Source organism: Cetorhinus maximus, chromosome 18 (genome assembly GCF_964194155.1).
Source record: "Cetorhinus maximus chromosome 18, sCetMax3.hap1.1, whole genome shotgun sequence".
NCBI classification, from domain to species: domain Eukaryota; kingdom Metazoa; phylum Chordata; class Chondrichthyes; order Lamniformes; family Cetorhinidae; genus Cetorhinus; species Cetorhinus maximus.
The window spans coordinates 43,306,847-43,330,145 of record NC_135896.1 but is presented as its reverse complement, the minus strand read 5'-3'; the positions used below and the strand labels follow the sequence as shown (position 1 = coordinate 43,330,145).

Sequence of the window (23,299 nt, the reverse complement as noted above, 5' to 3'; positions counted from 1 at the left end):
TTAACAGAAATGTAGTCACATTGGTACCAATAGTATTCTCACCATCCCGACAGTCAGGGTAAGGTGCAGGCAAAAGCCAGTAACTACTTGTACATTACACCTGCTGGCATTCTACTTGATATGGGACCTGGATGCCAATTCAAGAAATTATCCTTAGATGTGTGTGACTTGAATATCTAGAGCTTTCCTGCAGCCTTCCAAAAGTTCTTGAAGATGTCACTCTTTGGCAACAGAGTTTGGCAGCAAGCTTGAAGGTACATGGAACTGATTCAGAAAAGTGTTTGAGAGTTGTTTCAGAGTTCCTAGTTGAGGTCAAACTGTCTAATCTGCAGTATGCCTGTCAAGGATCCAATTTTCATTTGAACGGTGAGACTTTGTCCCAGGAAAGTATTCTAGACAGCATGGACAGCAGGGGGTCATTAAAAATGTGTTTCTTTCCCTACCTCTCACCTATGGCAACACCCGAAGACAGTAACTACATTGGAAAAACAATTTCCTGCAACAGTAGTATTTTACATGCACAAATGTTTGGTATAGTCCCTAATGACCCCTTTATTTTTGTTGCATTCACTGGGTTTCTATTTTATACAATATAATTCTTTAGTATTTTTGAAGGGAGAATATGGTACAAAAGATGTACTTAGGTACTCTCCAACAACTTACTATTAGGTTATAAGATGTATTGTCTCAGTCTTTGCATCAGCATGACTATTGTGAAAGAGTGGAGCAACTGAATTTCACAGTAAACTGATGGATTTCTCGGTGTTGATAAGTAAGGTCGTAACTCCCTCGGAGTGGCAATCAGCATCAGATTGCCACTCTGTGCCCACTTACCTATGCCAAATTTCTTCTGTGCCTGCCTTGCTCAACCTTCCAACTCAGGCCGGGTGAGATCCAGGCAGCACAGCTGTCTCCGAAGTCCAGTGTGAAAGTCCAACAAAGTTGAATTGAAGGAGGGCACGCCCCCTTTTTTTATGGCACTAGCTGCCGCAAAGCAGGTAAGTTTAAAAGTCCCATTGAAATTGACAGGCCAAGGAGAAGGTAAGTTCAAGGATTTAGGGGGTGGGGGTGTTCGGAGGTCAGGTGGGGATGGGGGGAGGGGTCGGACATCGGGGGTGGTGTGGGAGGAGTTGTACGTCGGGATGGGATATAGAGGGCCAGACATTTGGGGAGGTTGGGGGGATTTGACATTTGGGGAGATGGGGGTGGGTTGCACATTTGGAGGGTTGGAATTTCAATTGGGGGGTGCGGGTGTGGGTCGGGTCAGGGAGTAAGAGTCAGGCCCACGGATTTGGGGGAGGGTGTTGGGTGAGGAATCCCTTGGGGGGTTGGCGGGTGGGGAATACTGTGGGAGGGGGAGGGGGGGCTGATGCTTAGTTAGGGATGGGGTTGTCCTCTGGGGGTGTCGGGGCTGTAGGGGGATCGGTCTGGACCTGTACAATAGTTAGCTAGAAGTTAGGAGAGATTTTAATTCTTCTAATATTTTCTGGGTGACTATTGGTATAACCCTGGCGGAACCATCCAAAGTTTGCGATTTAAACCAAATTTTCAAATGGCTCCCAACGCAGGGCAGTTGTCCAGAAGAATGTGCACTTCGGGGCAATTGCCTTGCAAACCCTTACCTGGGAGCTTCCAAGAGGGATTCCCCAGCGCACCTCTCAAATCTGATGCTGGGGAGCTCGGACGTTACGGCCTGTAGTCTCTTCCACAGAGTTTGATTGTAGTGTTTAGCAACTTGCCATTAAAACTGCTGCTCCAAATTGGCAAAACAAGGTGATAGTAGCTACTTAGAGCTACAGTGATTGACCAGTTTATAATTGTAGATGTCATTTTCCAATGTACTTTCTTTTAAAAGGTTATTGGACAGTTATAAAAAAAAATGTGAAAGTTGTATACTAGATGGAAGCATTTTAAAGGTTATGATGGATGAAAAACTTCAAAGCTAAAAAGGTTTTGTGGTGTTTTGTTACTCAGTGTAACAGCTTGTTTTCTTTTTTAGGGTGCTAAATGTTTTTCGACATTGGGTAGAACATCATTTCTATGACTTTGAGAGAGATAATATGCTACTTAATAGGTTGGAAGCATTTATTTCAAGTGTGAGAGGTGTGTATTAAGGAAAACTAGATCTAGCACGTCAGAGGTTGACTCTATTTTGTAAAAAGAGTTTCAGACTGGTATTTTATATCGCAGATGTAGATTTATTACTTCAGTATCAACTTTATTCAACTAGAATAATGCTATATTAAAATCTCAACTTTTGCAAAGTTGCTGTCAATTTCCCATTCCCTTTTTTGCCAGTTTTTTTTTTTACATTAGTTGTAACTTCACTTTTTTTCTCTTTCTTATAGTACTTTTATTTGTATACTTCCCTATTTTAAAAAAGCTATTTAAAATACTTTTTAATGTTATTTGCTAGTGTCCTGCCCAACTAAGTCCAGCTATGCACAATTGAACATCAGTAGTATGAAATATCAACTCATTGTTATAGCCACAGCTGTGAACTTCTGACTCAATGTAAGACTTAACTTTAAGAAGTTGAATAAGTTGTCTCACATGTGGTGCCAGCAGCCTGATAACACCAAAACAAGAAAATTAATCCATGTGATTCTAAGTGGTAATGGATATTTAAACTTTGTAGGCAGTATTCATCCTTGGCTAATTTATGCCTGATAGCTTAGATTTTTAAAACATTTTCAAACCTATATTGTGAATAACACAAGTTAATATTTTATTTTTGCAGGGAAAGCCATGAAAAAGTGGGTAGAGTCTATTACAAAAATTATTAATCGCAAGAGACAAACTCAAGTAAATGGAATCAGCCATGCTATTACCTTTCCAGACCCACCACCTCAAATTGAATGGCATATTAGTCGACCTGGACAAATTGACACATTTGATCTTATGACTCTTCATCCAATTGAAATAGCACGGCAACTTACACTTTTAGAATCTGACCTTTACAGGTAAAGTAGTAATATAGCTAATGTAAATAGTATGTCGCTTTAGACTTTTTGAAGTTCAGCACGATCAGTTTTTAAGGTTGTTGCAATCTGACATTCAAAAGGTAAATATTAAAGAGTAATTTTGAGGACCAGTTAAAATAACAGAAATTTCTTGCATGTTGGCACTGGAGTGCACATTGTTAATGCTGCATTTTCTCAGTAATTAGTTTAAACAAACTATTGTACAGTTGGCACCAAGCCACACTGTTACAATCCTAGACCAGACCCCAATCTTTTTTATGGTCCCTTTTTTTAAAAAAAAAGTAGACAACATTGAAATCCCAGTTAAAATTACAAGGAGAATAAAGTCACAAAATTCCACTGTTTTAAACTGACAGAAGAAATTTTACTATACAAAAGTCAACAAAGCAAACAGTCAATATTCTTATACTGTAACATACAGAATTTACCTGAGGTAAACATGAATTAACAGACAAACTGTGGTTGAATACACCACAAACTGCACATTAAATGGAGCTTACAACCAAGACAGATCCCCGAATTTTCTCAGCAACACACCTCCAGACATCAGTGAATCACAAAAATTATTGATAAGATGTCTTCCTCCTGAGGGGTTTAAGCTCCACTTTTTCAAAGGGCTAGTCTGATCCCCAGCCGACAGCAGCTCTACCCTACCCCAGTTCTATGTGCACAATCTTAGCCCAAAAGGCACACTATCCCAGATTTCTCTCAAATCTGCTCCCAGGTCCAACCACCTTGGCCGTGAGCTGACCAACTATCGAGACTGCGTCCCCCTTCGTTGGCCAGGCTACACTGTAGCATCACAGGTGTGGTCCCAGCTTCTCAGCCACGTTGCTGCCAACAATTGCTTCTGGGATTTCCTTTGTGGCAACAGCCAGCTTTGCACAGCTGGGTTTCTCTGAGCTCCAATCTCCCCAGCTGCACAGAACATATACTGCTCATGGGCTTCCCTGAAGTCCCAACTCCTAGCAGTATGGAGCTGCCAACTGGTCACGGGGCTTCTCTGAGCCTCAACCCCTCAACAGCATGGAGCTAATAGCAGCACTTCAGCTATGTGGAGCCAACCGTAATCTTTGACTGCTCCCGACTCACCCTTGAATTGATCTATCCTGTTAATATTTCCCAACATGGTTCTAACCCCTAGTTCTAGGCAGAATTTGATGTATCCAGACTGGGTACATTCTGTACCTTAAATGTACCCCTTAGTTGTCTCTAGTCTACTAGAGCTCACCCCTCTGCGAAATTCCTGTGGCTCCACACCTAACACCCACAGACAAAAATATAGATTTCAACACAACACTAATTACAAATTTTGGATTTGCCCCTTAAGTCTTTCCATGATATTCATTCTTCATAAGCAGTGCAAATTGCTGAGGGTTTTAGGAGTGTGCCTGATATAACATCTTTGATAGTACAGTATACGCCTGTGATTAATGATAGGGCCCTCAAGTGATTTGAACTATATGCTTCTCCAATTTTTCAGTAGGCACACTGAAAATAATTTGATGAAATAAAACTTGAATTTTTAGCTGCTTTATTTTTCACGTAGCAACTGATAGTTGTAACTAGTAATAATTGAGATCAAATCTCACCTTAACCAACTTCAAATCTCTTGTGGTTCCCAAGAAAAATAATAAAAATATGTCTTGCTACCCTTATTAGCTGGCTCACTTGCACATGAATCATTAAACTAAAATAGACATAAAAGATCCTATGGCACTATTCAAAGTGCAAGGAAATTTTCTAGTATCCTGGCCAACGATTGTCCCTCAACGAACATTATTAATACAGCGCATTGGTTGTTCATCCCATTTGTGGGAATTACATGTGTGCATACCACATTACAGCAGTGACTACTTTATTTTGTTGGCAGTGAAGCACTTTGACATATCCTGAGGTTGTGAAAGGTACTTTATAAATGTACGATTTGTTCTTTTAACTTTAGCAGCTCAGCCTGTTGGTTTTAATAAACCTGGCTTCAGATGAACTAATCTTCCCTCATCAGGCTAATCTCTGTTTCTAGACATAACTAGTATGACTGATCTTCACACATGACCTTTGTCTTTTTTCTCTCTCTCCCCAGGAAGTGGAGAGATATCCTACTGACTTATTCCCCACTCAGTGACTTGTCAGTAAGCTTTTCAATAAAACTGATGTCTCCGCCTGCCACACTCCTTCACCTCCCAATCTATGGTTTCTTGAGACCCATACAACATCTGCTATTCTCAAAAGGACAGGACCATCCTCTCTTAATGAGCCTGAAATAAATAAATAGTGTCTAATTGCCTCAGTTTAAAGTAGATAGTCCACAAATTAGTCAGTCTTGCTTTAATATATATCTTAAACGCCTGGTCCACAAACAAGTTCCTCTTTGTCTAAACAGTTATAATACTCAGCAAAGAGAAAATTCTACACTTGTATAAACATACTTTGATGCACTTAAATATCATTCATCTGCAGATCCTAAATTGACTCTCACATTCACATCAATGGTGATAAGCTGATAGCTTAAAACTTGATAATACTTGAGAAGAATTATAAATAAAATTGAATCCTTGTTTGCATATAGTTTTATTCACTCTTTTTTTAACCTATCTTTCTTCCTGACAATAGTATACTCAAAATAATTTCTGCTAATTCAATAATGAATGTCCCGTATTGCCATTAAATCATGGTGGCTTTTGCACAATTTTTACTTTACAGAAGATCAGTGGTTATTTGTAGTACCTGGAAGTGTCAATTGATTTCATAGTGAAATATAGTAATTCATTTGAAAAATTCAGATAATATCAAGGTGCTTACAATTCTGCATAATACTACAAATGCTATTTTAAGAAAAAAACTCTTGCTTTCTTTTCTTGATTTTTATTTTTAAGCAGATGTTTTTTTTCCTGTGTTTTATTTCTTTGAGAAGAAGCGGGTTGAGAAACAGAGATGCACTTTGTTAGAGAAATAGTAAGGACTTAATGAAAGAGTTGTGAGTGAATTCCAAATGGAGTGGAAGGGTAGAACATGCACAAAATGGGGACCATCAGTAAAATAGTTGGTGAAAACATAAAGAAATGTAAAATAGAGACTACTTAAAGAAATCACATAGGTGAAGGGGGAAGCATGATGTACAATGTGAGAGACAAGATTGGTACAAATGCAGAAGATGATGTCTGGGCAACAACTTGCAGGCAAATCTAGTGGGATGAGCCAAATCTCAATAATAATATTTGATTTAATTATTATTTCCACTTGTGCAGTGGAGAAAGGGTAATAGTTGTGGGAACTTCATGCATGCTTGCATAATTTGTAATACTAAAGTTTTCATAAAATATCAAAACTGAAACTTTTTCCCCTCTCTGGTAATTAGAAAATATTTGCTGTACAGTATTCTAATGCTTTCTGGATGTATATTTTAAGGTCCTTGTAAAATTGAAAAATATAACTTATTTCCAAAATCAGTAAAAGCCAAAACATAAATGTTACCATTTCACAGAATAAAATTTGAGCTACTGAACTTTTGTTTACTGTGCTCCTCCTAATTAGATGTAACTTTGCTCTTACAATTATGGACATTGACTTTTAAAAATCTCCAATTTACTATTCTCTATGTATTTTTGAACAGGGCTGTTCAGCCATCTGAACTTGTAGGAAGTGTCTGGACGAAAGAAAACAAAGAGCTAAATTCTCCAAATTTGCTGAAAATGATTCGCCATACAACAAACCTCACTCTGTGGTTTGAAAAGTAAGTACAATGCTGATCTTTATGTGGATCTGAGTGTTTCTGGAGTGTAACTGCGTAAAATCACATATTTGTTAATATTACCTTCAAAGCTGGGGTTTTGCTGCTGTTCCTCCCGCAGTTCCATTAATCCCCATACAGAGCCTGTCTTTAAATGTCATCAATTGAGCTTATTAATTTTTTTTATGCCTTTACCACTTTGGGTAAATGCTGCAGGAGTATGGTCTATATTAGGAAGTTTTTTGGATACACCTTTTGGCTAGAGTGGTTGAATCATTCAGTGAATTGTCTAAATCAAATGCCATACCTTGACTCTGCAGTCATTCTTCAAGTCTTCTCTTGTGACGGACAGTTATTTTCCTGAGAGGATCATCCTGAACCATCTGAATGAAAGTAAGAATATATGGATTTTTTTTTTGCAGAATTTAGGTACAAGAGTCCCACCTAATATATACAGCCTTGTAATTCGCTGTGATGTGCTAATTTTGGTTGTCTCTGTTTCAGTCTGTGGTTCAGTATGTTTAACTAGGCCTTTTTAGGGAGCATTTCTTGGCCTTAATGACAGCCCACACAGGAAACAATGTGGCAGCTGTAAGAGTGGTGTAGCTTTAACCTCGTTGGTTAGGTACCTGTTTTGTAATATTTTGCTCCTTTCTTGCCATTGGCATTGCAACAGCAACGGATTTAGTTTTTGGTTAATGGGAAAAGCGTTTTGGTGAACCGTTGGAAGTATAACTAACTGCCTCTAAATATAATTATAATTTCCAAAAGGTTAAGCATAAGGCAGAAAAGCAGCATAGGAATCAAATTACATTGATCACTTTAAACTGCATCCATTTCCATAGATCTTTGGAAGGAAAATTCTTCTTCTGAGGCAGTTCCTTGGGATGAGTTGCTTCCACTTCGGTTGGATGGGTTCTGAAATGGCTGATAAGTCCAATGAGTGAACTGCAGATTCTGCCACGGGCAAGACGGGTGGTGCTTGGAGGGTTGGGCAGATGAGTTCCTTGGAGATTTGTGCTTTCTTTCCGAATGCCTCGATGTCGTCTCTCCGTATTCCCGATGAAGTCTATCGATGTGTTCAGTGCCTTCCAGAATTAACCTTTTCCGTTTTGGTCAGTCACAAGCCAGGGACTCCCATGTGTCAGTGGGAATGTTTGACCTCTTCAGGGATGCTTTGGGAACATCCCTAAAGCATTTCCCTCCTGGGAGTCTTCTGCTGCAACTAAGTTCCTAGTAGAGCAGTTGCTTCTGGAGTCTGTTGTCCGGCATGCGAACGACATGTCCTGCTCACTGGAGCATTAAGAAGAGTTAAGCATCCTATCACAGGCTTTTTTTACTCACCAGGTTCCTCTTTTCCAAGGGCTCAAGAAATGGGCTTATTCTTACTCTGTTAATGACTCTGAGGCTCTTTGGCCCACTTTTGACTCCATTGTGTGTCTACCTTTGGTATTTTTTGGCAGGCTGAAAACAATGATCTTGTATTCGTGGACCATATTGGCAGTCTGCCTCAATACTCACTTCATTCCCAGCCGGCTTTGGGGCGGTGATTCTTCAGATCATGACTTTAGCATGCAAAGTAAATGACAAACTAAGTTTAGGGACCATCTATTTCTACCCCCAAGCGTGAAATGTCAGATTTCACTCACATTTGCTTATTGCGCCCAACAATGTAAGAAAAATTGAGTATCCTTTGCCCCTTTTTAAATTTCAGAAGAATGTCAATTCCTGAGCTGAAGCTGAGATGTTACACTGGTTACAATTCCAAACATTATGCAGATGACACATTAGAAATATCATCATGCTCCTCCTGCACTATGTGGGAAGCCATGGACACTTCCAGTGCCCCTGGCGACCAGGTGTGCAGGAAGTGTGTTCAGCTGCAGTTACTGGCTAACCGCATTTCAGAGCTGGAGCTGCGGGTGGATTCACTGTGGAGCATCCGCGATGCTGAGATTATCGTGGACAGCACGTTCAATGAGGTAGTCACACTGCAGGTAAAGACTGATCAGGCAGAGAGGGGATGGGTGACCACCAGGCAGAGTAGAGGAAGGCAAGTAGTACAGGAGCCCCTGTAGCTGTCCCCCCTCTGTAACAGATATACCGTTTTGGATACCGTTGGGGGAGACTACTTCTCAAGGGAAAGCACCAGGAGCGAAGTTCATGGCATCATGGGTGGCTCTGCTGCATAAGAGGGGAGGAAGAAGAGTGGAAGGGCTATAGTGATAGGGAATTCAATAGTATGGGGAACAGACAGGCGTTTCTACAGCCACAAAAGAGACTCCAGAATGGTATGTTACCTCCCTGGTGCCAGGGCCAAGGATGTATCGGAGAGGCAGCGGAGCATTCTGAAGGGGGAGGGTGAACAACCAGTGGTCGTGGTACATTTTGGTGCCAACAACATAGGTTTAAAAAAAAGGGATGAGGTCCTACAAACTGAATATAGGAAGTTAGGACGTAAATTAAAAAGTAAGACCTCAAAGTTAGTAATCTCAGGATTACTACCAGTGCCATGTGCCAGCGAGAGTAGAAATAACAGGATATATAAGATGAATATGTGGCTGAAGAAATGGTGTTGGTGGGAGGGATTCAGATTCCTGGGACATTGGGACCGGTTCTGGGGAAGGTGGGACCAGTACAAACAGGGTGGGTTGCATCTGGGCAGGACCGGGACCAGCGTCCTCAGGGAGGGTGTTTGCTAGTGTGGCCGGGGGGGGGGGTGGGGGGGCGGGGGGGTGGTGTTTAAACTAGAATGGCAGGGGGGTGGGAACCTGAGCAGGGGAGCAGAGGAGGGGGAAACAAGGATAGAAACAAAAGGCAGACAGGTAAGAAGCGAAAGTTGAAGGCAGAAAAAACAAGAGAGAGAAATAAATGGGGTCATAGTGCAAAATAAAGCTAAGATGACTAACAAGGTTAAAAAGACAAGTCTAAAGGCATTGTATCTTAATGCGCAAAGCATTCACAATAAGATAGATGAATTAACAGCGCTAACAGATATAAGTGATTATGATATAGTTGCAATTTCGGATACATGGCTACAGGGTGACCAAGGACGGGAACTGAACATCCAAGGGTATTCAATATTTAGAAAGGACAGACACATAGGGAAAGGAGGTGGGGTAGCATTGTTAGTAAAGGATGAAATCAATGCAATAGTGAGGAAGGATATTGGCTCGGAAAATCATGATGTGGAATCTGTTTGGGTGGAGATAAGAAACACCAAGGGGCAGAAAACGTTGGTGGGGATTGTCTGTAGGCCCCCAAACAGTAATGGATATGTAAGGAAAGGCATTAAGCAGGAAATTATAGACACGTGCAATCTGGGTACAACTGTAATCATGGGTGACTTTAATCTACATATAGATTGGAACAAACCAAACTAGCAATAATACTGTGGAGCAGGATTTCCTTGAGTTTTCTAGATCAATACATTGAGGAACCGCCTAGAGAGCAGGCTATCCTAGACTGGGTATTGTGCAATGAGAAAGGATTAATTAACAATCTTCCTTGGTCATAAAATGATAGAATTGTTCATTAGGATGGAGAGTGAAGAAGTTGAATCTGAAACTAGGGTCCTGAATCTAAATAAAGGGAACCACGAGGATATGAGGTGCAAGTTGGCAATGATGGATTGGGGAACCTTACTAAAAGAGTTGACAGTGGATAGGCAATGGCTAATAGTGAAGGAACATGTGCATGAATTAGAACAATTATTCATTCTTGTCTGGCGCAAAAGTAAAACAGGAAAGGTGGTTCAGCCATGGCTTACAAAAGAAATTGGGGGTAGTATTAGATCCATATCATATAAAATTGCCAGAAAAAGCAGCAAGCCTGAGGATTGGGAGCAGTTTAGAATTCAGCAAAAGTGGACAAAAAGATTGATTAAAAGGGGAAAATGGAGTATGAGAGTAAACTTGCAAGGAACATAAAAACCGGCTGTAAAAGCTTCTATAAATATGTGAAGAGAAAAAGATTAGCGAAGACAAACGTCAGAATCTGTCAGTATCGGGGGAAATTATAATGGGGTACAAAGAAATGGCAGGAGAATTGAACACATATTTTGGTTCTGCCTTCACAAAAGAGGATACAAATAATTTCCCAGAAACGTTAGGGAACCAAGGATCTAGTGAGAGGGAGGAATTGAAGAAAATCCGTATTAGTAAAAAAAAAAATGGTGCTAGAGAAATTAATGGAGTCAAAGGCTGAAAAATCCCCAGGGCTGATAATCTACATCCCAGAGTACTAAAGGAAGTGGCCCTGGAAATATTGGATGCATTGGTGATCATTTTTCAAAATTCTATAGACTCTGGAGAGTTCCTACAGATTGGATGGTGGCAAATGTAACTATTTAAAAAAGGAGGGAGAGAAAAAACAAAGAATTACAGACCAGTTAGCCTAACATCAGTAGTGGGAAAAATGTTTGAGTCTATTGTAAAAGACATGGTAATGGAACACTTGGAAAGCATTAATAGGATTAGACAAAGTCAGCATGGGTTTATGAAAGAGAAATCATGCTTAACTAATCTACTGGAGTTTTTTGAGGATGTAACTAGTAGAATAGATAAGGGAGAACCAGTGGATGTGGTATATTTGGATTTCAGGAAGGCTTTTGATAAAGTCCCACATAAGAGGCTAGTGGGCAAAATTAAAGCACATTGGATTGGGGGTAATATACTGGCATGGATTGACAATTGGTTGACCGACCAGAAACTGAAAGTGCGAATAAATGGGTCTTTTTCCGGATGGCAGGCGGTGACTAGTGGTGTACCACAGAGATCAGTGCTTGGGCCCCAGCTGTTCATGATATATATGGATGAGGGAACCAAATGCAATATTTCCAAGTTTGCTGATGACACAAAACTGGGCAAGGTTGTGAGCTGCGAGGAGGATGCAAGGAGGCTTCAGGGCGATTTAAACAAATTGTGTGTGTGGGCAAATACTGGCAGATGCAGTATAACATGGTTAAATGTGAAGTTGCATGCTTTGGTGTGAAAAACAGAAAGGCAGAGTATTAATTAAATGATGATATATCGGGAAATGTGAATGTACAAAGGGATCTGGGTGTCCTTGTACACCAGTCAATGAAAGTAAATAAGCAGGTGCAGCAAGCAATTAGGAAGGCAAATAGTAAAAGCAAAAAACTGCGGATGCTGGAAATCCAAAACAAAAATAAAAATACCTGGAAAAACTCATCAGGTCTGACAGCATCTGCGGAGAGGAACACAGTTAACGTTTCGAGTCCGTATGACTCTTCAACAGAACTAAGGAAAAATAGAAAAGAGATGAAATATAAGCTGGTTTAAAGTGGGGGGCGGGTGGGACAAGTAGAGCTGGATAGAGGGCCAGTGATAGGTGGAGATAGCCAAAAGATGTCATAGACAAAAGGCCAAAGAGGTGTTGAAGGTGATGATATTATCTAAGGAATATGCTAATAGGAGACATTAAGGGTAGAAAGCAGGACGAGCAAGGTACAGATAGCCCTAGTGGGGGTGGGGTGACGGGGAAGGGATCGAAATGGGCTAAAAGGTAGAGATAAAACAATGGATGGAAATACATTTAAAAATAATGGAAATAGGTGGGAAATGGAAATAATGGAAATTATTGGAAAAAAGGAGGATCGGAAAGGGGGTGGGGATGGAGGAGAGAGTTCATGATCTGAAATTGTTGAACTCCATATTCAGTCCGGAAGGCTGTAAAGTGCCTAGTCGGAAGATGAGGTGCTGTTCCTCCAGTTTGCGTTGAGCTTCACTGGAACATTGTAGCAGGCCAAGGACGGACATGTAGGCATGAGAGCAGGGTGGAGTGTTGAAATGGCAAGCGACAGGGAGGTCTGGGTCATGCTTGCGGACAGACCGAAGGTGTTCCGCAAAGCGGTCACCCAGTCTGCGTTTGGTCTCTCCAATGTAGAGGAAACCGCATTGGGAGCAGCGAATGCAGTAGACTAAATTGAGGGAAGTGCAAGTGAAATGCTGTTTCGCTTGAAAGGAGTGTTTGGGCCCTTGGACGGTGAAGAGAGGGGAAGTAAAGGGGCAGGTGTTGTACCTGGCAAATGGTATGTTGAATTTGATTTTAGAAGTAGGGATGTCTTATTTCAGTTATACAAGGCCTTGGTGAGATCACACCTGGAGAATTGCATGCAGTTTCGGTCTCCCTACCTAAGAAAGGATATACTTGCCATAGAGGGAGTGCAGCGAAGGTTCACTAGGTTGATACCAGAGATGGCAGGACTGTCGTATGAGGAGAGATTGGTTCAACTGGGCCTGTATTCACTAGAGTTTAGAAGAATGAGAGGGGATCAGATTGAAACGTATAAAATCCTAACAGGGTTAGGCAGACTGGATGCAGGGAGGATGCTTCCCCTGGTTGGGGAGTCTAGGACCAGAAGCCACAGTCTCAGGATATGGGTCAGGCCATTTAGAACTGAGATGAGAAAAAAATTTCTTCACTCAGAGGATGGTCAACCTGTGGAATTCTCTCCCACAGAAGACTGCGGAGGCCAGGTCTCTGAGTATATTCAAGAAAGAAATTGATAATTTTTTGGATATTAGGGCCATCAAGGGGTATGGAGAGAAAGCGGGAATATGACATTGAGATAGAGGATCAGCCATGATCATATTGAATGGCGGAGCAGGCTCGAAGGACCGAATGGCCTACTCCTGCTCCTTGTTTCTATGTAGCAGATTTCTATCTAAAGCACTAGTTGGTTGCCTGAGGTGTTGCACATTCAGGGTGAAGATCGTGTGAAGCAGGGTTAGAGGCCAGCGACCTCCACTGGGGAGAGGGTGTAATTACCATAAGGATATCAGAATTAATACACATTTTCACAAAGCAACTTTACCCTTGCATCGACTATTTATAGTCAAAATGGGAAAACGTTTTAGAATGTAGCCAAAACTATCCCTGAGGAGGGTGTTCCAATAAGGAAGGATGCAGTACAAGATCTATTTCAATATAATGAAGCAGGACAAGTAAGCTACCTGAAGATAAATAGTGATCATAACCTAATTAGTTTAAATTGGAAACTGATAAAAATAGAATTCAAAATAAAAGTGCTGGATTGAAAAGTTTTGAATTGGAACAGCTCTTTCTGCTCAGCATGGGGACTTTCTGCAAATGGTCTCAGCCAAATTATTTAATCAGGCACCTCTGGGTTTGATAGCTAATTGGACCTGCAATACAAACTAGAAAATAAATGAGATTGTCATGTTTTTCAGTGAGGCAAAGATTGGAAAAAAAACTGGCAATGTTTATTATCTGATGCTTAACACTTGTCAGATTTTCTGAATATTGATTTTTTTTTCATCCCCCCCCCCCCTCTTCCCCCCCACAAGGTGTATTGTGGAAGCAGAAAATTTTGAGGAGAGAGTGGCCATTTTAAGTCGAGTTATAGAGATCTTGCAGGTTTTCCAGGAGCTCAACAATTTTAATGGTGTGCTGGAGATTGTCAGCACAGTAAACTCTGTTCCAGTTTATAGGCTGGATCATACTTTTGAGGTGAGTATTTTACATGGATGGTTTTAGTTTGTTTTGCTTCTCCTACTGATCAATTAATATTTACAGTTATTTGTACATAATTCAAATAAAAAGTATTGTTCACAACTAGGTACAATTGTTTAAATCAATTTATTCGTTGCTCTTTTTTGAATGTCCTACTCTAGTGTATGTGGCAACCAGTCAGTCACAGCATTGTAAATGACCTGTTTAAAACAAATCAGATTTTCACTCAGTATGTACTGCAATTGACAATCTAACAATTGAAACCTGCATATTAAGTTTCATTATAATAACAGATCAATAAACAGTTACTAGAGAAAAGTTGCATAATTCAGAAAATGTTATATGTTGGTTTTGTTCTTTCTTGGTTATCTAATAAACTTGTCAATGACTTAAAAAATTGTGATGCTCCCAATATTTTTTGAATTGTGTTTTACTTTATTCAAAAAAAGTTCTTTTCCTCCCTTCTTTCTTCCCATCCTCTCCCAATACAATTGAGTATTGATCAATTACAAATACAAATATTTTGAGGTGGGGGGCAGGGGGGAGGAGGAGTGGAAAAAGGGTTTTCAGAATTTGTCAATTAAAGCTGGGATTGTGCTTTTTTGTCTCGTGCTTCTCCTTCATGTATGATATAAAAGGCTGATGTAGCCTGTTACCTGTCACTTCTGTCTCATTGCTACAGTCACTTTTTGGTGTCTGATGTACAATTATGAAATCCCCTTTAAACAGTACCCAAGTCTAATTGTAGTTTGTGGTCATGCGATGTCCCTGTTTTCTATTCCTGTTTCTGTCTTTACAATGTATGGAAATTTACAGAGTAGTCATGTGTTTGGCAGAATGGAGTGAAATTTGTGAAGTTTGTGCTGACTGAGGTATCACACAGGATATACAGCACAGAAGCATGCCATTTGACACAACCAGTCCATGCCAGCATATATGCTGCACTTGAGCCTCCTCCCGTCTTTCCTCATCTAAAACTACCATTGTAATCCTCTATTCCCTTGTCCCTCGTGACCTGTCTAGCGTTCCCTTAAATGCATCTATGTTATTTGCTTCAACCACTCCGGTTGCGAGTTTCACAATCTCACACTCTTTGGGTAAAATTCCCTATCTTGGTGACTATTTTATATTGATGGCCTCTAGCTATGCTCTTCCCCACAAGAGGAAACAGTTTCTCTATACCTGTTCTATCAAAATCTTTTTGTAATCTTGAAGACCTCCTATTAGGTCATCTGTCAGCATTTTTTCAACAGAAAAGAGTCCAGCCTGTCAATGTTTTCCTGATATGCATACCCACACACTTCTGGCGTCATCCTTGTAAATCCTCTCCAGTGTTTCTATATCCTTTTTATAATTTGGCAACCAGAACTGCATGCAGTACTCTTATGTGGTCTAACCAAGGTTCAGAACAGGGTTCACATAACATCCCTACTTTTCAACTCTATCCCTGTAGAAATAAAGCCAAGTGCTTGGTTTGCTTTTTTTTTGCAGCCTTGCTGACCTGTGGTACAACTTTCAGTGATTGGCGAATTTAAAGTATGAGATCCCTTTGTTCCTCTACCCTACCTAGACTTGCACCTTCTAAATAATAAGTGACCTCCTTACTCTTCCCACCAAAATGTACTACTTCACATTTATCTGTATTGAACTTCATTTGCCAATTATTTGCCCATTCTGCAAGTTTATTAATATCCTCTTGTAATTTGTTACAGTCCTCAGTATTGCCTGTCTCTCTCTCTCTCTCTCTCTCTTCCCCCCGCCCTCCCCCCTCCAAGTTTGGTGTCATCTGCAAATTTAGAAATTTTTTTTTTGATTCCAAAGTTCAAATCATTAGTGTAAATTGTGAACAATACTGATCCCAGCATTGATCTTTGTGGAACACCACTTCCCGTCTTCTGCCACTTTAAATAACCATCTTTTACTCCGACTCTCTGCTTCCTATCTTGAAGCCAGCTAACAATCAATTCTGACACTTGTCCCCTGACTCCACATTTTTTGACCTTACTCTTTAGTCTATTATGGAACACCTTATTGAAGCCCTTTTGAAGATCTAAATAAATTACATCTACTCCATTATCATTGTCTACGCGCTCTACCTCCCCAAAAAATTGAATATTAATGCATAATTTTGAGGTAGTCCTCTCGTTCTGTAGAGAGGGAAGATCATTGCGTTTAACTTTGCGTTTTTCTTCTGGTCGTCACTGTTCAGAATGATGAAAGAATCATAGAATGGTTACAGCACAGAGGAGGCCAATTGTTTTGTCGCATCCATGATGACTTTCTGTAAGAGCCAACAAGCTGGTCTCATTCCCCTGCCCTTTTCCTGTGGTCGAATTTTTTTTTTTCTCTTCAGGTGCTTATCCCTTTTAAAATTCCCTTTTAAAATCCAGGTGAACCTGCCTCTGCCACACTCTCAGGTAGAATTGTACCCTTTAGATTACATTGCCACCCTTCGTTCTTCCTGTCAAAATGTATCTTTTCATGCTTTTCTGCATTAAATTTTATCTGCCGCATGCCTGCCCATTCCACCAGCCTATCTATATCCGTTTGAAGTCTATCACTTCACAGTTCACAATACTTCCAAGTTTTGTGTCACCTGTAAATTTTGAAATTGTGCCCTGTACACCCAAGTCTAGGTCATTAATAAGAATATGGGAAATAGGAGCAGCAGTAAACCATACGGCCCATTGAGCCTGCTCTGCCATTCAATACAATCAGGGCCGTCATTTGGCTTCAACTCCACTTACCGACCCGCATCCCCATATCCCATCGTTCCCGGAGGAACCAAAAATCTGTCTATATTTGTAACATAATTCAAGCAGTGGTCCTGGTACCAATCCCGGGAAACCCAGTCCTCCAATCTGAAAAACAACAGTTCACTATTCTGTCTTCTGTGCCTCAGCCTACTTTGTACCCATGTTGCCACTGTCCCCTTTATCCCCTGGGTTTCAATTTTGCTGGCAAGCCTATTATGTGGCACTTGATCTAATGCCTTTTGGAAGTCCATGTATGCCACATTAACCACGTTACCTTCATGAACGTCTATGTTATCTCACCAAAAAGCTCAACCAAATTAGCTGAACATGGTTTGACTTCAACAAATCTATGTTGGCTTTCCTTAATTAGTTCATACTTGTCCAAGTGACTTTTTGTTTATTTTGTAACAGATGATAGTTTCTAAAAGCTTTTCCACCACCGAGTTTAAACTGACAAGCCTGTAGTTGGTTTATCCTTGCATCCTTTTATGAACAAAGTCTCATCTATCCTCTTTCCGTGTTTGACAAATGTGATTCCGATATGAAAAACCAGAATGCAACATCAGAAGTGCTACCATTAATGGGATAATGCAAAAAAAACTAATTTTCAATTCCAATAAATGTTGAATTACTATAATAACCATGTAATTTTAAAGGAATTTGACGAAAAGGAATGCTTTTTGGTTATCTAGCGCTCAATTTGTTTAATTACTTTATAGCACCTTTTATTGTATATTTTACACAGGCGTTGCCTGAGAGAAAGAAAAAAGTTTTAGAAGAAGCAGTGGACCTAAGTCAAGACCACTTCAAGAAGTACCTAGCTAAACTTAAGTCAATAAATCCACCTTGTGTGCCTTTCTTTGGTAAGCAAACTAGGTATCAATTTGGCACCTTGATGTGATTTAACAATGAATTAGGCATCATATCAGTTTCTCTTGTGAGTTCATAAATTGATGGCACGTTATTTCTATAAGCTACTTATTCATCATTTATAAACTTTGACTTGTGTAGTAAGTCAAGTTGGTTTTTAACCAAAGTCTTTCAATAGTTTTTTTCCTGCTTTTCAGCAGCAGCTAATAAAATTGAAAGAATTAATTTGGTGTGATTGTTTTATTATTGGTCAAGTATGTTTGAGTTAGCTTTTAAGATCAATGTTTTTAATTATTTCTGTTCAAAGGTATTTATTTGACAAATATTCTCAAGACTGAAGTAGGGAACCCAGATTTTCTAAAAAGATGTGGGAAAGAACTAATAAATTTTAGCAAACGAAGAAAAGTAGCTGAAATCACAGGAGAAATCCAACAGTATCAAAATCAGCCCTACTGCCTACAAGTGGAAACTGATATAAAGGTAGCTATTGTGGTACTTTTTTTAAAATATAAAGTTCACCTTTCATAGCCATTTTGAGTACAAATTTCTTTACAGTCGTTCACTAAAAATTGTATTGAAGATCTTTTGTGTTGATGCATAGAAATTCTTTGAAAATCTGAATCCAATGGAAAATAGGAATGAAAAGGAGTTTACAGACTATTTGTTCAACAAATCCTTGTCAATCGAACCGCGAAACTGCAAACAACCACCACGTTTTGTAAGTTGTCCTAAAGTTCGATTTCATTTTACTATTCATGTTACTTGAGGAGAAGAAAATCAGTCAGTTTAATGTCAGCTGCAGGTATCTGGACAAAGTGTTGAGAGTTGTTACCGTGTGCCACTTGGATTGACATTTAAATTATTACTTAGTTAACTTTTTTTAAAAGATTAGCAGATCTGAAACAAGGTTGTCAATTAAAGAATAAATTATAGAATGGTTACATCACTCATGTAGGACATTCGACCCTTAAGGGCAGTGATAGCTTTCTGCAAGATCAATTTAGCTAGTCCCACTCCCGAGCCCTTTCCCTGTGCCCATGCAATTTTTTTGTATTCAGGTGCTTATCTAATTCCCTTTTGAAAGCCATGGTTGAATTTTGCCAATCACCGTAAATCTGTATCCTCTAGTTCTCAACTCTCCCATCAATGGGACCAGTTCTCTATCTCTGTTTTGTCTGGATTCCTCATGATTTTGAACACCTTTATCAAATCTCCTCTCCACCTCTCTAAGGAGAACAACCCCAGCTTCTCCAATCTATCCATCTAACTGAAGCCCCTTAAACATTCCTGTGAAGCCTTCACATCCTTTGTAAAGAGTGGTGACCAGAATTGGACACAGTACTTCAGTTAAGGCTGAGCAAGTGTTTTATAAAGGTTCACCATAACTTCCTTGCTTTAAAGCCCAGGATCCTGTATGCCTGTTTAACTGCTTTTTCAACCAGCCCTGTCACCTTCAACAATTTGTGCACTTATATCCCCAGACCCCTCTGTTTCTGCACCCCTTTAGAATTGTGCACTCTATTTTATTTTGCCACTCTTCCCTCTTTCTACCAAAATGTATCGCTTCTCTGTATTAAATTTCACCTGTCACCTCTCTTTCCTTTCCACTAGCTTATCCATGTCAACTTGAAGTCTATCACTATCCTCTTCACAGTTCACTATACTTCCAAGTTGGTGTCAGCTGTAAATTTTGAAATTGGACTCAGTGTACCCAAGTTCAAGTAATTAATATACATCAGGAAAAGCAATGGTCCTAGTACCATCCCCTGGTGAACACCACAGTATATCTTCCTGTATTCCAAAAAGCAACTGTTCATCACTACTTTGTTTCCTGTCACTCAGCCAATTTCGTATCCATGGGGAGGATTTTCCCCTTGTCGGGCGGGTGGGCCCAGGCGCGGCCGCGCAACGGTTCACCACCCGTGATTGGGCCCTGACTGCAATTTCACACTGGCTGGCGTCATCACGCACTATTTCACGCTCGTGTGTGTTGGGCGCGTGCCCGCACGCCAAGCTGAAAATCTTGCCCCATGTTGCTGCTGTCCCTTTTATTCCACGGGCTTCAACTTTGCTGACAAATCTATTACATGGCATTTATCAAATTCCTTTTGGAAGTTCGTTAACACCACATCAGCTGCTTTACCATCATTAACCTTCTCTGTTACTTCATCAAAAAAACTCAAGTTAGTTGAACACAATTTGCCTTTAACAAATCTGTTCTGGCTTTTCTCCAATAATCCAAACTTGTCCAAGTAACTGTTAATTTTGTCCTGGATTATCATTTCTAAAAGCTTTCCCACCACTGACTGTCCTGTAGTTGCTGAGCTTATCCCTATGCCCTTTTTTTGAACAGCGGTGTAACATCTGCAATTCTCTAGTGCTCTGGCATGACCTCTTTATCTAAGGAGGATTAGAAGATTATGGCCGGTGCCTCTGCAATTTCCACCCTTGGCTTTGCTTGGCATCCTTGGATGCATCCCATCCAGTCCTGTAAAGTAGTCAGCTTTCTAGTACCTCTTTTTATCAATGTTTAGTGCATCCTGTACCATCTCCTCTTTCACTATGATTGTTTAGATTAAGGTTGCCGTAATTAGCATTTCCTCAATGGTTAAAATTCTGTAAAGTTAATAGAATATAGTAACTCAATGTATCCAACCATGTATAATGTTAACCTTTACCTCAGTAAATTTAAAATATTTCATAAGTATATCTTCTAGAAAAATGACTCCTTCACAAAAAAAAAAACACTGGGCTTAAAACCTTAAGAATTTTGTTTCCCTAGTGAATGCTAAAATCATACCTTTATAAAATAGAAACTGTTTATTTGAAAAGTGATTCTTCTCATCAACCAACATGGATGTGCTAGATATTAGCAGTGTTGCTGACTGACGAGCCAATTGTAAACTACCCTTGCATTTTGTACAAGTATATAAATAGTTTCCTCTTACCCAGCTCATAATTCCATTCAAAGAGAATGTTATTGTATCGTTTATCCACACCTGGAGGAGCAAATTGTGCTACCAATGTGGAACCCGCCCAATCGAGTCTGCGCAGCAATGGGCAGGCAATCCACCGCCAGATTGTGAGGTGATACACTTTGGTACAAAGAATTTGAATAAACAGTATAAAATAAAGGATGCTATTCTAAAGGGTGTGCAGGAGCAGAGAGACCTGGGTGAATATGTGCATAAATCATTAAAGGTGGCCGGACGGGTAAAGAGCTGTTTCTAAAGCATACAGTAATCTAGGCTTCATTAATGACATTAGGGACATAGAGTACAAGAGCAGGGAGGTTTTGATGAACTTATATCAGGCACTGGTTAGACCTTAGCTGGAGTATTGTGTACAGTTCTGGGCACCACACTATAGGAAGGATGTGAACACATTGGGGAGAGTGCAGAAGAGGTTTACGAGAATGGTTCCAAGGATCAGACATTTCAGTTATGAGGAAAGATTGGAGATGTTGGGATTGTTTTCCTTGAAGAGGAGAAAGCGAAGAGGAGACTTGATAGAAGTTTTCAAAATCATGAGAGGTCTAGACAGAGTAGATAGGGAGAACTATTCCTGCTTGTAAACGAATCGAGAAGTGTTTTGCAAAATAAGCAAATGGGAGGTGAGAAAAAGCTTTTTCACACAGCGAGCAGTTGGGATTTGGAATGCACTGCCTGGAAGTGTGGTGGAGGCAGGTTCAGTTGAGACATTCAAGAGGGCATTCGATGATTATTTCTATTTAAATAATGTGCAGGGTTATGTGGAAAAGACAGAATATTGGCACTGAGTTAAAATGCTCAGAGCTGGTGCAGACACGATGGGCTGAATGGCCTCCTTCTACATTTTAACAATTCTGTGATTACCCTTATGTATTGAAGACAAAAATTTACCCTGGTATGTCTGACATTATGACAGTACTGGAGGTGAATGAAGCTCAAGAATCAGAGGAAGATTTCTGTTCTTTTGTTTAATCTTTGACATTATCAATGGAGTCGTTCTGGTTAAAAATAATTAGCTTTGAGAGTTTAAAATGATGAAAATGGCATAATAAAATTTTCCTGTGGTGGAGCTCAACCAATGCGCAATCCCATCAGCACCTAGCATCGCTTGTATTATCTATATAAACTGAGAGAACACAAAAATTAAAAGGCAACATTTTAGAAATTAGGAGATGCTGAATGAATTAACAAAATGCTGGGTCTGCTGCATTATCTTTATTTTATGCCATCTAAAAAATATTAATATTATTGGATTAGACATTGCTTATTTTTATATTCTGCAAGAATTGAAGTTAGTTTTGACAATAAACCTTATTTTATCTTCGTCTTTAGCCAAGAAAAGCTTCATATTCCTTAAAATCTCCTGGAATAAGACCTAATCCCACGAGACATACCTCTACCTCTGGAACCTTAAAGAATCCCACACAGGAGCCACACAAGATCAGCTTCAGTAGAATTCCTGAAACTGAGAGCGAATCAACAATGTCTATTCCAAACTCCCCAAATACACCATCAACCCCACCTGTATCTGCTTCTGAGCTCAGTGTTTTTGATGGGGACTTTTCCAGCTCTAGCAGTGAGTGTAACTTTGTACTATATAATGTCATTGATATGAACACTGGGTTAATTAACATATCTATACTGCTCCCTTAAAAGCATAAAATTTCAAGTGGAGTTTTTGTCATTCAAGTCTTTTTTTTTTGCTAGGATATTTGGGAATTCTTGGGGATGTTTTTCAGGGCTCCACAACAGTCTCGTGAGTAATGATGTTGACTGGTTTAGCAACAAGCCAGAGGGTCACCAGGTTTAATTTGCAGAATGTGCTGACACATACAGTTTATTTTTATGCACAAGAAGGCATCAATTGAATGAGGCACTGGAAGACAGGAGGGTCTAGTTCTTCCTCAGCTAAAGTTGGTATTTTAAAGGAGAGAAAGTTAAAATTAATTTTAAAATTGAACATTGTGGTGCTGGAAATGACTGTGATTAGTAAATATTTGGACAAATGCATGGTAGAAACATTAGACACACAGACTGTGACTAATTTGCTGGTTGCTGTGCTTGTTATTTCTATTTATTCCTGTGTTTTCTGCAGGTAACTCAAGTTCAATCTGCTCCACAATCTTTGCTCCTGTTCACCTTGCTGCCGGTATGCCAGCCCATGCTGGATTTTTAAATGCCCACTCATGCTGTTGGCTTTCTGTTTTTCTTTTTGATTGGCCTCTTCATAGTCCATTCACATGAACGTTACTAATTTGCTGCTTTTGTCTGGCTATGGTAAATTAACAGAATTCTACTCATCTGAATAACAAATTTGAATACTTTCCTCATCACTTTGTAACTAAAAACTTGATTGCTACTATTTTTGATCATTCTCATTGTTTGCTGTTATGGTTGTACTGAAGTGTCACTGAAGAAAATTTATCTTGCAATCTTAACAAAGCTTCTTTCATTTAATTGCATTTGCTCAGT

At 39.8% G+C, this 23,299-nt stretch overlaps 2 protein-coding genes across 3 annotated transcripts in view; one reads left to right on the top strand and one right to left on the bottom strand.

Annotated features, from left to right (window-relative positions):
• Positions 1–23,299, bottom strand: part of dmac2l (distal membrane arm assembly component 2 like) — a 391,974-nt gene that overhangs the window by 149,682 nt on the left and 218,993 nt on the right. The window lies entirely within an intron of this gene.
• The window catches only part of sos2 (son of sevenless homolog 2 (Drosophila)), a 106,882-nt gene that overhangs the window by 72,992 nt on the left and 10,591 nt on the right, over positions 1–23,299 (top strand). Inside the window, exons 13-21 of one of the 2 annotated variants that reach the window (XM_078562538.1) lie at positions 2,000–2,103; positions 2,741–2,963; positions 6,598–6,717; positions 14,046–14,208; positions 17,713–17,830; positions 18,145–18,317; positions 18,439–18,555; positions 22,160–22,403; positions 22,923–22,976. In XM_078562538.1, the coding sequence (XP_078418664.1) occupies positions 2,000–2,103; positions 2,741–2,963; positions 6,598–6,717; positions 14,046–14,208; positions 17,713–17,830; positions 18,145–18,317; positions 18,439–18,555; positions 22,160–22,403; positions 22,923–22,976 (1,316 nt within the window). The remainder of the gene's footprint in view (positions 1–1,999; positions 2,104–2,740; positions 2,964–6,597; positions 6,718–14,045; positions 14,209–17,712; positions 17,831–18,144; positions 18,318–18,438; positions 18,556–22,159; positions 22,404–22,922; positions 22,977–23,299) is intronic. The other variant, XM_078562539.1, reaches the window with a different exon arrangement.